The 13,093-nt window shown below is 51.8% G+C and overlaps 1 protein-coding gene across 2 annotated transcripts in view; it reads left to right on the top strand.

Moving 5' to 3' along the window:
- The window catches only part of PRKCB (protein kinase C beta), a 133,306-nt gene that overhangs the window by 82,588 nt on the left and 37,625 nt on the right, over positions 1 to 13,093 (top strand). For both annotated transcript variants that reach the window (XM_054842773.1, XM_054842771.1), the window contains exons 6-9: positions 622 to 778; positions 1,153 to 1,287; positions 3,597 to 3,693; positions 9,738 to 9,884. In XM_054842773.1, the coding sequence (XP_054698748.1) occupies positions 622 to 778; positions 1,153 to 1,287; positions 3,597 to 3,693; positions 9,738 to 9,884 (536 nt within the window). The remainder of the gene's footprint in view (positions 1 to 621; positions 779 to 1,152; positions 1,288 to 3,596; positions 3,694 to 9,737; positions 9,885 to 13,093) is intronic.

Here is a 13,093-nt window from a genome sequence, read left to right as displayed (position 1 = left end):
ATTACAAGCAGTGGAGGTCGCACACAGGTTTGCTCTCCCTTCTTCTGCTCCTCGTTCTGCTCCTGCTCCCTGGAGGAGATGCTCCGGCTCCCGGAGCCGGGGTGATGCTGCTGAGCCCAGCGCCCGCACCGCTCCCTGCGGGCGTCCCCCCGAGGGAGGGGTACCCAAGAGGAGAGCTCGGTGCTGGATGCGGCTGTGGTGGTGCGTTCTGGTGCCCGCTCTCCCCTGTTCATGGCTGTTTCACTGACATTTCCACTCTCCGCGGAAAGCACTGTCCCCGTGCTCCCACCTCTCCCAGAAGAAAGATGCAAATCGGTGCAATTCTGCTTACCAAGGTGGCAGAGGAAACAAAGCAGCTTTAAACTGTTTAAAACTGAGAGAAAATAACAAATCATCCTATCGGAAAGGGACAATAATCTCCTGAGTTGATCCTTCAGCCTCCCTTGTCTGGCTGCATTTGCTCTGCATTGACAACTGTATGTCGTTTCTCATGTAACGTCCGTGTCCGCATCTGGTTTTAATCGCTATTTTCACACTTACTCCTGCTACACAGGGAAGTTGTCAGTTGTTGGGTATTTTTATAGTTTGGATACTGAATTGAATCCTTTTTCTCTTCCCCAGTAAGAGATGCTAAAAACCTAGTTCCTATGGATCCTAATGGCCTGTCAGATCCCTACGTGAAGCTTAAACTAATCCCCGACCCCAAAAATGAAAGCAAACAGAAGACCAAAACTATCAAGTGCTCCCTGAATCCTGAGTGGAACGAAACATTTAAATTGTAAGTACAAGAAAAATGTTTAAACTTGTAAACTAATTTTTCTCACCCCTAAGAATTAATGTGATTGTATTTGCTCTGATTTAATTATTCAGAGACATGAAGCTGATTCAACTGAGAAATAATTCTTTTTGGTCCTGTAAGTGTGACTCGGAAATGCTCAAACCTCTGCCCTGACCCCTGATCAAAGCCGAGCGTTTCAGGGCAGGAATTCTGCATTCTCCGTTTGAAGCGGATACGGTCGGGAAATTAAATATTAGAGAGCTGAACGGTCATCGCATCATTTTGCATCCATGTTTTTATGGAGCATGGAGGGCACAGTGGTGTAGCAATGGTTTCCAGAATAAAACCTTCCCTTTTTCTTTCCTCTCTTCCAGCCAACTGAAAGAGGCGGACAAAGACAGGCGGTTGTCTGTGGAGATTTGGGACTGGGATCTGACCAGCAGGAACGATTTCATGGGCTCCTTGTCCTTCGGGATTTCTGAGCTGCAGAAGTCGGGAGTCGATGGATGGTGAGAGCGCAATTATTTTAAAAATACTATGGGCAAAAAGCAATCCTGGTCGTTTTGTGCACGTTGGAAGGTATGGCAACCCGTTGTACTTTACCAGCATCCTTCTGTTCGAGGACCACCAGCCGTTTTGTCTCCCGTGCAAGGTGCTGCTCCACCTCTCAGACTGGTGAGAATCGCTGGTGCTGTGGTGGGCTGTGGGGTGTCCCACGGGACGGCCAGAGGCACCGGGACAGCCCCGCGTGGGCTGCCTGCGCGTCACCTCCTCTGTGTCCCCCTGCCCCTTGCAGGGTTGCTCGGGGGCTGTGCCCTCCCCCGGGCACGCACAGAGACGCTGCCTGGCATTCCCGGTGCTCCCCGTGGGCTCTCACCATGGAGACTTCAGGGGGGGAACGCATCACCTGCCAGGAGAACAAGCATTTCCCAGCATTTTCTGGTTGGATTCCCTTAGTTTCTGTAGTGGGGAGGCGACGTGGCTTCGTCAGGCGTGCAGGAGAGCAAGGCTGTGAGCGGGTGAAGGGGTGGGGGGACACGCTTTGAATTGCGATTTGTGGCAGGGTCAGCCGCTTCTAGCACGCAGACTGTCAGAAATGGTGCTGAGGGGGGCCGTTCGATAAAAGGAGGAATGCTAGCAAAGTGTGTAATTACTGTCGCTCGTTACCATATGAAAGATGAACACAGTGGGTCTGTAACACCCGCTCTCAATGGGTCTCTTCATTTCCATTTTATCTCCCCCAGCAGGACACATGCCGCCTTATTTCCCCCCTTTTTTTTTTTTCCTCCCTAGCCACTGATGCCTGAGAGCTGTGTTACCTTTCCATATGAAGTGTAATAATTGAAAATAGATATTATATGTCTTTTGGAAACCAAAACCTGCATGCCATTAATTTGCATTCCGCGAGTTGAGCAAACACCTCGGACTCTGTCTTTTCCACCGTGGAAGCTGTACGTGTCTCACTTAGGGCAGAGAACCGGAGAAGGAGGAATTAGCAGGCAGGCTAGCCTGCCCGCGCAGCGCCGCGTCGTGCATCTCTTGCACAGGGGGGTGGGCTGGAGGGCTGGCGCCGTGCGGGGCACCCACTGCCTCCCTGGCACAGCCGAGGTTTGGGGGGCAGAGCTGGGGGTGCTCCCTGCCACTGTCCACCTCGTCCTGCCCGGCGGGGGCCCGCAGCCAGGCAGCGTGTGCTGTCCCACCTCCCCCGCTCAGGAAAACCCGCCCGTGGTGGGGCTGCAGGCAGAGTCTGGCCCTGTTATCGTGCGGTGCGGCGCGGCGCGGCAGGGCTTAACCCGTGAGCCTCGCTTGCCACAAACCAGACCCTGACTGAGACACGGCTTTTCTTCTGGAAAAAGAGAAGAAAATTGTCATTTCCCCCCAAATTTCCAGTCAGCTGTAAGGATGCGCGTGTGTCAGCTGGCGTTGGTGCGCTGCCGGCTTCTGATGCGGCCCAAGGTCTGATCGTTTTCCCAGCCTTTTAAAAATCATGTAAGTGGAGATCTAAGTAATTTTCCTTGTCACAGCATTTGGCTAGAATAAACTCTAGCAGGAGCTCTGATGTATATTTCATATCTAAACAACTGCGGTTAATGGAGAAAACAAGCTCAAAGGAAGAGTCTGTCCCTATATTATGCAAATAGCGCTTTGTTCGTTCTGTGCAGCCTCTGTAGATAACACACGGCTGATAACCGTCCTCCAGCTGCTGGGAGGGGTTTGCCGATGGAGCCAAGGCTTTGCCTGCGGTCATGTGAAACGCCTCAGATCTGAACGACATTTCCATGATTTCTGATAATTGCTGCCTAAACTTTTTTTTTGTTTTTTGTTTTTTGTTTTTTTCCCAAGGATCTTGGCTTTGCGCTCGGGGTTGTCGGCGCAAGCCCGGCACTGGCCGGCTCTGTGTGCTCCCCCCATGGAACCCAGCCTGCCTTGGCACCTGGGGCAGCTGGTGGGGAAGGAGCTTGCCCACGCGCGTGCCCGTGGCAGTCATGAGAAAGACGTGCTTTGTCTGTGGGTTTTTGGGTCACACTTGTGTTTTGGAAGAGGCGCCGGTGCTTTATGGCATCCGCCGCAGCGGGTATCGGATGTGCTTTCTGGGTTGTGGTGGCTGGGGTCCCCAGTACAGCAAGGGACCCCGGAAACAACCCTCCACTCGGGTACGTGAGTGGGACGGTTTGGGGGGGTCTTCTAACCTTGGGGAAGGGTCACCCGGAGGCAGGCACAGTGGAGGCAGAGCTGTGCTTGGGGCGGGAGGGGGGGTCCTGCCTGCCTGCAGTCCTGCCTGCCATTCTGACCTAACGTTCTCACCGTGTCCCTCCAGGTTTAAGCTGCTGAGCCAGGAGGAGGGGGAGTATTTCAACGTCCCGGTGCCTCCTGAGGGAGAAGAAGGAAATGAGGAACTGAGGCAGAAGTTTGAGGTGAATTGATTTTTCTTGGGAACTCAGGGTTTTCCTCACTCCCTGCCATGCGCTTGGCAAGGGGCTTTCCCTGCCAGTTCTTTCCCTGGCAGCACGGGGAGCACGGAGCAGGGTATGGCCCATCGCTCCTCCCTCTCCCCGCTTTGCACCCGCTCCTGGGGGACCCGTGCCCTTGGCTGGTCCTTCCCGAGGCTCTCCGTGGCACACCTGGCTCCAGGGCACGAGCTTCAAGCAGTGCTTCCAGAAGGTAAGTTGTTCAGTGACACTTAAAAAAAGTCACTCCGAAGATTCGAAGCTTTCCAGCAATGGTTTGATTATGTTAAATAATATGCGAGGACCTTGCTGGATCAGTTTAGGAATGGGAAATTTGTGATGCATCTGCAAGCGGTTCCTGCCTCGCTGGTCCAGTGCTGGGTCTTGTCACCATGCCAGGCTGGTGCTGCCAGGGCAGGGGAGAGCGGAGAGACAGCGGGTGCTTTGAGCAGGGATCTGGGCACTCCTTGGCTTCCCAGTCCTTGCAGCTGCATGGCTTCTGCAGCACGAGGCACACGGGGAGGCCAGGAGCAACTGCGCAGTGGTGCGAGGAATGACGGGGAGCGGGGACAGATGAGCCAAAGTCATTTTGTAGAGGTTTGCAGAAGAGCAAGTTAAGGCAAAAGGATTCAGATACACCAGGAGCTGGAGGTGTAGGGCTCATTCGCAGGCAATTTACTGATGGGATTGTCAGGATGGTTTTCAATTGTAGCACATGGAATGAGCCATCCGTCTCTCCCTTTTGGAATACTCTCTTCTAATTTGAAAGCACAGTGACTTCGCTGCGCACGTGTGTGTCTGACTGTGTGTGCAGTAGAAGCAGGCAGTGGATTAGCTGGGGAAGGGAACAGTCATTTCTGATGGATGAGGAGATGAGAGATACGAAAATTATTCTTTGGCACTTAGGTTGAAAATACAACAGAGAATATTGTACAGTGCATTGTGTAATGTTTGCTTGGTGCCTTGTGCTCCACTAAAAGCGTGCTTGATCCCGTGTCTCTGCTACCTGCGGGTAGGGAGGAGTCTGAAATCCCATCATTTCTAAGAAGTCGTTTCTTCTTACTGCAAAGCAAGCAGCATAGCAAACATCCCCCTTTCATTTGCGTTGTTTCAGACCACATCTGTCTTCCTGTTAGGATTACCTAATTCACAATTTGTGTTTGCTAAAATGAGTATGGCGTAGTTAGAAGAGGAGATATTTCAGTGAATGTATTTCCAACACTATATTCCAATTAAAGAGGGATGAAGATCCTGGGTGTCCCAGGATGACCTGATGTAACCGTGCTCCTGAAGTCAGCACGTGCGCGAGTTGTTGGTACAGCAGTTCTACCCTTGTTCTGAGGTGCCATATAACAGGATTTGTTCATCTGTTTTTTCTGTCATGCTGCTGATTATGAATTAATATAATTAACTAAGATAAATTAAGATATTAATATAATTGGATTTGCAGCTAATCTCAGAAAGGAACCCTTTCTTAGCCGTTAAATGTCGTGGCAGCTTCTTTACCCTGCCTCATGCGCTGAGACTGGGCTGGGTTTTTAAGAGGGCGACGGTTGGGTGAGCTAGCACGGGGTATCAGCGATCCCGGACGGTGCTTACCCCCCAGGTGTCACCGACAGAAGCGCTGCTGTAACCCCGGAACACCAGGGCAATACGTGATTTAGCTCTCAGCAGGGTGGGTAACCTGTCCTTCCCGTGGTGCGTAGCACTGCTCTCAGCCCAGGTCGCGGGGTAACCTGAGGCACCACGAGTGGAGTCCATGCTACCTGGACTACGGGCTGGCCGATATGGCCAAGTGACAGCGAAGGTGAGATGAGTGACGGTGCATCGTCTGAAGAGAGCCCGTAACTGGGGGGAAAGCCGGCAGCACCAGCCAGAGCCCTCCCGCGAGCAGCGGGGTCTGAGGGCTTGGCGTTGCGGCCAGCTCCGGCCTGTCCAGATGGGCGTGCAGAATACTCGCTCGGGGAAAGCGAAGGACGTAAAAGCGATGGGCTTTTCTGAATGAATGTGGATATGGGATTTCAGGGAGCCGGAAAGGCTCCGCAGAGCCTTAGCACGGCTGCCCCGAGGAGCTGGCCCAGCTAAGCTGCTGTCAGCGTCAGAGAGCATCAGGGCTTTGCACGGGCAGCACCGGGGATCCGCACGGAGGTGAAATTTCCGTGCCAGTCTCTGAAAGATTTCAGTGATGCTTGGGTCCAACTCCCCAAAGAGGCTTCAAGGAGAAATGCCTATTTACTACTCAATAGGCCATGGAAGATCTTCCTGAATGATTGATCCAGACATTACTGAATTAATAGGTGTTTGCCATTTTTCAGTACAGCTAAAGTCTTCCCAGAACCCTAAGAATGAATGTGGTACGTCTGGAGACTTACATGAAATGAGCCATACGTAAAATAAAACAGTTGTCCCTGTGGTTGTCAGCGTGAACTCCATAATGGTAGCACAGGACTGGAGAGTTAGTTTCTTTCTCTCCTTTCTTTTTTTTAATCTCATGTTTATCTCATTTATATATAACTTGCCTGAACATCCAAGAAAACAAGACAGTTCTAATACAACAGGTGGCGTACACCCAATGGCTGTCAGCTCTATAAAGAACTACCTACCTGCTTTTGTTGCATTTCATGGTGTTCCAGCGGTGTTAATCATTATGTATGTTGGAAGTCCGATGACGAGTTGCCTACAGATCAGAAAATAGATTGTCCAGAGGTGTCATTTCACTCTGCCAGAGTACATCTGTACCCTCACCTTGCTGCGTCTTCCCCCGTTCCATCCTCCCTTATGAGCAAGTCAGTGTTACAAGGAAAGAAATCCCTGGCTAGCCGAGCGATGGCTTGTGCTGGCGTCCGAGGGGCGAGGAGTGCGCTGGCGCCCGGTTGTGATGCAGCAGCCGGGTGCTGTCACGGCGTTTCAGATGATAAGGACTAAAAAGAATCCTTCAATTGATCTGCATTAGCGTTGCTTGATCCTGCCTGTTCCTGGGCAGCGCGAATCAATAGGACAAAGTTGCGATGCGTATGACAGGTTTATATTTTGAGTGGGCTTAACATTGCAAAAGCACCCAGCTGAAAGGACCGAGGTGTCAGCCTGGACAACGCAGAAGATGTACGGGTGCTCGCAGAGCTGCTGGCTGGAGCCATGCCCCTTTCTGGCAGCCTGTGACACCGTTCTTGGCCGAGGTCCTGCTGCTGCGCTTCCTGCAGCCGCCTGTCTGCAGCGGGCACCTCCTGGGCTTGACAAGAAAGCATCCTGAGACAAAAGCACGGCGTGAAGCCTTGCGCTACATCCCCTGCTAATTCTGCTCGGTCTTTATCAGCTGCTTGCTGGGACAGCTTGATAGATGTGAACGTCAGCTGCTATTGCATAAATTCAGATGTAGTAAATTAACTATAACAAATGGAGTTGGATAACGAAGGTCAAGTGCTTTTTTAAAAAAATTTTGTGAGCAATATTTGGCACGCTTCAGTTGTAAACCTTAAAGAGGTCTCGAGATTGTGTGAGCATCAAGAGTGTATTAAAAACAGATTAAAGGACTTTTGTACTCAGAGATAGATGTTAGAGACACTCAATAGCAAAGGTAAGGCACTTCACTCGGGGATGACCACCTTTACATCTCCCCAACTCTTACTTTGGGCTCTTTTCCAAAAAGACCTTTCCCCTCCTGGCCAAGCTACACTCCAAGCCTGTTTTATCCGGGAAGTCACGTTGTGTTTATATCCTCATCTGGTCTCCTGTGAACATACCGCGACGCTGCAAATTCAGGTCAAGTGCAGGACTGACTGTGACTGAAGCAGCCCCTCTTCGAACGCAGACTCGGGAGCAGCTGTAGGCAACAGGAGGGACCTGAAGTCGCTCCCACGCTTGGGTGCTGGGTGCTAACCCGGGCGTCTGCCGGCGCTGCTGGTAACGCTGTGCCTGAAGTTGCCCGGTTTGCTGGGATGAAGCAAATGAAAATCCTTTTCCTTCCTTCCCTCTTGGTATCGCTCTTTTCCACTCTGCTCAGGGCTGAAAGCCTTCCCCCACTTTGGTCAGCGTGTCAGGGATCCCGTGGCCAAGCCCCGTGCTCTGGGCTGCAGAGGTGTGGGACAGTACGGGCTCGTCCGAAACAGAGGTGTGCTTTTGGTGTCATTGAATGGAAACCTAATATTGCCCTTGAATTTTAGTACAGCTTGTTTTCACAGAGGTTAATTTAGCGTCAAATCTGATCTGACAAGATTGTTTTTCAGCTGTGATAGAGTATTTAGGAAGCTTTCACAGAATATGACTATTTTGCCTGCCGATAAGTACATGTTTCTTTTGGAGATAGCTTAGAAATACAACGGGGTGAGGATTGCTGAAGGCAAAGTTACACGACACAGGGCTGGCTTCGTGGAGACGCAGAGGCTGCTCTTGTTCGGTTGCCCATGTTTGGATCCCTCGTTGGCCAACTTCAACGAGCAGCTTTCAGTCAGTGCCAGAGTTTAAAGGCTTCGGCTTCATGGATGGGGGAGGGTCAAGTGCTGAGTGCCTGAGGCTGTGCACTCTGCAGAATAGAGAGGATAATATTTTTTACTTGCGTAAGATTTTTGAGATTGCCACACCGTACCACACGGTGCAGTCATGGTTTCACCCTTGGTGTACCACGATGTGTCCAGTGGAGCTTCTCATGGTCAGGTGAGCATCAAACCCCCAAGGACTCTGCTGTTTGTCATCTGGGCTGATCTGAAGTAAAATGCTCTTGCTGCGTATCCCCCTCTTTGGGGGACGTTCCAAAAACCTAAAGATTCCAATGAGGAAAAACCTTTGTACTTTGGGACAGTTGACTTTATTTCCTTTTCAACGCATGCCCTTTTTCCCGTGGGGAAGCAAGCGTGCCGCCTGTGCGGCTCTGCACGTGGCAGTAGCAGGTACCGGTGGCTGTTGGACGATTTCAGCCTCCTCCCTGGGGCAGAGCTGCGTTAGAAATTACGATGTTTGCAAATCCCGGAGACCGTTCCTTTAGTTTTCAGTGCAGGACTTTTTCAGATGTTTGTAGGTGCTGCAGGTGACCTTGAATGGAGAATTTTACAGCACGGAGAACCTTGCAAGAACCAATTAGCAGCAGCAAAGGCTTGGAGATTACTTGTGAGGCTCCTATCTGGAGGAGCTGCGAGCAGCAGCCAAATTGAACTGCTGGAATCGAGTTAATGGAATTTCATGCTAGACTGAGCTCAGTGCAAGCCTTACACTGTTGCATATTTCTAAAAATTAAAACGGAATAAATTGTGAGATAGCTTTTACAAACTGTGGTTCAGCAGATTAGATAGCCCCTGGACCAATGAGGAGGTGCCGAGCAACTGATGAGATTTCGTGTTTAAAAATGTGGGGGTTTTGTGAGGCTCCTTAATAAGCAATTGTGATTGCAGCAGCTCGTGCGATTGCTTGTGGATGCAGGAGGAGTGCTTTCTATTCTGGTTTGTTCAAAATGGATTTGTAGCTTCCTACGTTCGGCCTGAACTGGCACGGGAGTGCAATTCTCTTCAATATCAGATAGTAACGGAGGTGGAGCTGGATAAAAAGTCCTGTATTTTACCCTAATATATTTATATTCACCTGTCCTTTTCTGGTGAGGTGACAGACAGAAGCCAGCTTTGAGGAAAAAAAAGCTTTTTGAAGCCTCTGTTCTACACTTTGGGTGACGTCGAGCATGTTACAGGGTAGCTCCCCGGCCACGCTGCCTGCCGTGCCCCGCTGCCGGCGGGGAGAGGGGTAACGGGGTAATGGGCAGATGCAGTTCCCAGTTGCCCTCGCAGAGGTTAACTGGGAACCAGCTAAACAGTGCAATGTGTTGGGGCTGATAACTTCTGCCCTTCTTGGTGCCGTCCCTGTCACAATTACAGAAAAGGTTCCTGTAGCTCAGGGTAGCGTTTGACCTGGAAAAGAGCTGATTAACGTGGGATTTCAGGAGCCCTCGCGGGTTTTGTAGTGACCTCTCTCCACACTGTTTTCAGTATTTTTTTTCTCTTTTTCTCCCCGTCCCATCTCCATCTTTGCAGAGAGCCAAGATTGGAACAGGGTCCAAGGCTGCGGATGAGAAGACAACAAATGCCATTTCTAAATTCGACAACAACGGGAGCAGAGATCGGATGAAACTTTCGGATTTCAATTTCCTGATGGTGCTGGGAAAAGGAAGCTTTGGGAAGGTGTGGTACAACATACGCCTTTGCAATTTCTGTATTTAGACGTTTCTAGTATTTGTGAGCTGTGGCCGTGTGGCTACTCCAGCGTGATCTGTCCTTGCTCTACCTGGGAGCACTAGCGTCGCGGTACTGGGAGCCCAGTTTGTTGGCTCCCTCCCGGACCGTGCGACTGCTGTGTCACAGCGATGAAGACCTGAGATGTCTGATCAGATCACAAATATCAGATGCTCTCTTTTGGGAAGCAGGGTGTGTACTGTGTCTTTAAAGCTCTCTATTATTTGGCTATTTTTTTCTCTAATAATTACAAGTATATGTGAACATTTTAATTAACTTTCCACACTGGTTATGAGTGGTAACAGAATTTCATTATTCTGGTAATTATGTGATTTGGAGCCTTCATTTTTCTTGGGGTCTTGCCAACTTTGTCACGATTTCCATTAGAAATTCCAGTCCTCGGGTGGCTGCTCAGGCTTCGCAGCCCGGAGCGGGCAGGAAGGTGAGCCGCTTTTGCTGTGCGCCAGTGCGGTGTTTGCAGGTGTGACGGGTGGCCTGATGGGCTCTGATCAGCAAATTGCCTTGATTGCAGGGAATATTGCTCTGCCTTCAGGCACATCTCTTGGGCGGGCAGCGGAGTTAAGGAGGGAATGCCAGGGGAGCGATGCTCACCCATCGCCTGCTGAGCACGAGGGGTGAACCTGCCTTTCACAGCTGGCACCCGTTCCCTCCCCCCCCCCCCCCCCCCCCCCCCGCCTTTTGCTGCTGGCATTTGAGCTCTGGGGAGGTCCCAGCCTCTCTAGACGGGTGTTTGCTCCCTTTCTGGAAGTGGAGAGCTTAGAGATCCACTGAAACATCTGTAACAGGAGGAGAACGGGGAGCTCCTGATGGTCCCCAGCACCCAGAGCATCAGCCCGTGCTTCCCCTGCAGGTGATGCCACCACGGAGGAGGCTGCTGTCACTCTGTGTTTTACACCTTTGCTGCGGGTTGGCAGCGTGGGGGAGCAGGAAAGCCCCCTGCGTTGTGCCTGTGCTGCTCTCGCTCAGTAACGAATACGTATCCCCGTTTCTGTGTCGCTTTTGCCCCTTTTTCTCTCCCTCCAAACGCCTAATTCCTTTTAAAGTCTGTGCTTGGCATCTGGAAACTCTGTAGTTGTGGTTTCACCCCCTCCCCTTCTTTCTTTTAATTTGAGAAACATTAGCAAACTCTTCAGTCGGCATCATGGCTTATATAAGGGAATGTGTGACAGAAACTGTTCCCTGGAACAGAATGTTATAAATATGCTAATTAGCGCTTATTAAAACAGCACGTTGGTTTCTACGGGTAGATGCAGCCTCACCCTCACGTGTGCTTGCGCCTTGCTGGGGACCGCTCCCCCGCGGCTCCCCTCCTGCCTCCCCGGCATCCCGCTGCCCGTCCCCCCGGCGCGGGGACACCGAGGTGGCACGGCGGAGGGTGCCCGGCTGCGGGGCCTTGCTGCAGAGCACGCTTTGCTACCTGCTCGGTTTGCGCTTTCACGGAGGTGCCGGATGTTTCGGAAGGAGATGGGCAGAGGGGCACAGATCTGTGCTGTGCTGGTGCTCGGCTAGGATCAGCAATCCGGTCTCGGCTCCCGGCCGGTTCCCTGCCCTCGGCGTGCTGAGCAGCCGGTCGTGTCCGTGGCAGCCGTGTCCTTGTCCGGGGCTGGCACTGCCGGCTCCGTGCTTGGCCGTGTGCTGCCAGCCTCCTTCCTCCCAGTCCCTGCTGCTGCCGTTGGAGCAGGCTGAGAGAGCTCTTTGGGCATAATCACACTGGTTTGGTGAGTCTTTGTCTCGGGCATAAGCTTATTAACCCTTTGGCATCAGTAGCTCAGATTTACTGCTTGCTATTTTTCTCTGTCCTCCACAGCTGCCCAGGATCAGGAGTACCTGTGTGTTGGCCTCAGTGGAGTGTAATAAACTTGCTTTCTCTACATTCAGCATCAGAATATCTCTGCTTATGATGCTGGAGCATTCCCAAACAAACGCTCTATATTACAAGAATAAATCAAGTTAAATATCAGCTTTTTCTGCACCAAAAAAAAAAAAATTAAAAAAGAATGCAGTCTACTTTTCCAGAGAGTGAGCTGGCAGATGGAGGTCCCCACAGAGCCAGGCATCAAGGTTTAGGGGATGGAAAATAGCTCTGGTTTAGAAAATAGCACAGGGCATGCATGGTTCCAGCTTGGAGTGCTCAGCCCCAGGACACAGGGTGACCCTCAGATCTCCTTGGTGGTCTCGGGTCTTCTTGGGCTGGCCCCCGCAGCTGGCCGCAGGGTCTGTCGGAGCCCCCGGGAGCTGTGAGTGGTGGCAGTCCTCCGCTGGGCTGGCAAGGGCACGGGGGATGGTCCTGACTGAAGAAGACAGCACTTGGCACAGCTCAACCCTGAGTTTGCTTTGCTGTAACGTAGAGGACAGTTAAATTATGTGGCTTGTTCATATTTTTGCAGCTAATCAATCTGCCATGCTATCAAGCTGTCAATCTTTTCTGGGGGTTTTATGGTGTTTTCCTGAGTGGGGCTGATTCTTTTGCCTCTGCAGTTACGGATTAGATTGCAATGGGAGACCATTTCCATGCCCGGTGATAGCTATTCTTCTTTACAGCTTCTCTAGAGCTGTGCTGTAGCCCCTGGACACGTGGTGAGGTTTGGGTGCACGCTGCCTCCTTCACCAGCGTGCATCTCGTGCACAGTTTTGCTCCGGGTGTTATCAAACTGCATTCACTTGTTTGAATCTTTTTGTATTTACAGCGCAATGGGTCCCAATCTTTTTCTTTACTCGCTGCGTCGTTATCAGCCGTTGCTGAAGCCTGCTCATCGGCGGCGGTTCTCCTGAGATTGCAGCCGTACCCGTGCTGCAGTCACCATAGGAACTGCGATGCCAGCGTGCCGGAGCCAGCTCTGAGCCAGCCCCTCGCTCACCCAGAGCACCGAGCTCAGAGCAGGTTCCTCTGCGCAGCTGGACGGGCCGCGGCTCCGCACTGCAAGCCGTCGCGCTGGCACCGCGCCGCCGAGCTGCCGCGGGCAGGATCGGAAGGAGATGGAGTCAGAGATGGTCGTGTGAGCCCCGCAGGCAGTGAGCAGCCCTGTCTCCTGCGCAGGGAACAGGCCAAATCTGCTAGCGGTTGTGCAGACTTCGTGCCTGTCAGAAGCGCAGAAGGTATTTTCTCAATTGGCCTTAGACCAGAGCCTGCAATCTTT

The sequence above is a fragment of the Grus americana genome, chromosome 15 (assembly GCF_028858705.1).
Source record: "Grus americana isolate bGruAme1 chromosome 15, bGruAme1.mat, whole genome shotgun sequence".
Lineage (NCBI taxonomy): Eukaryota > Metazoa > Chordata > Aves > Gruiformes > Gruidae > Grus > Grus americana.
This window is presented reverse-complemented; position numbering and strand designations above follow the sequence as displayed.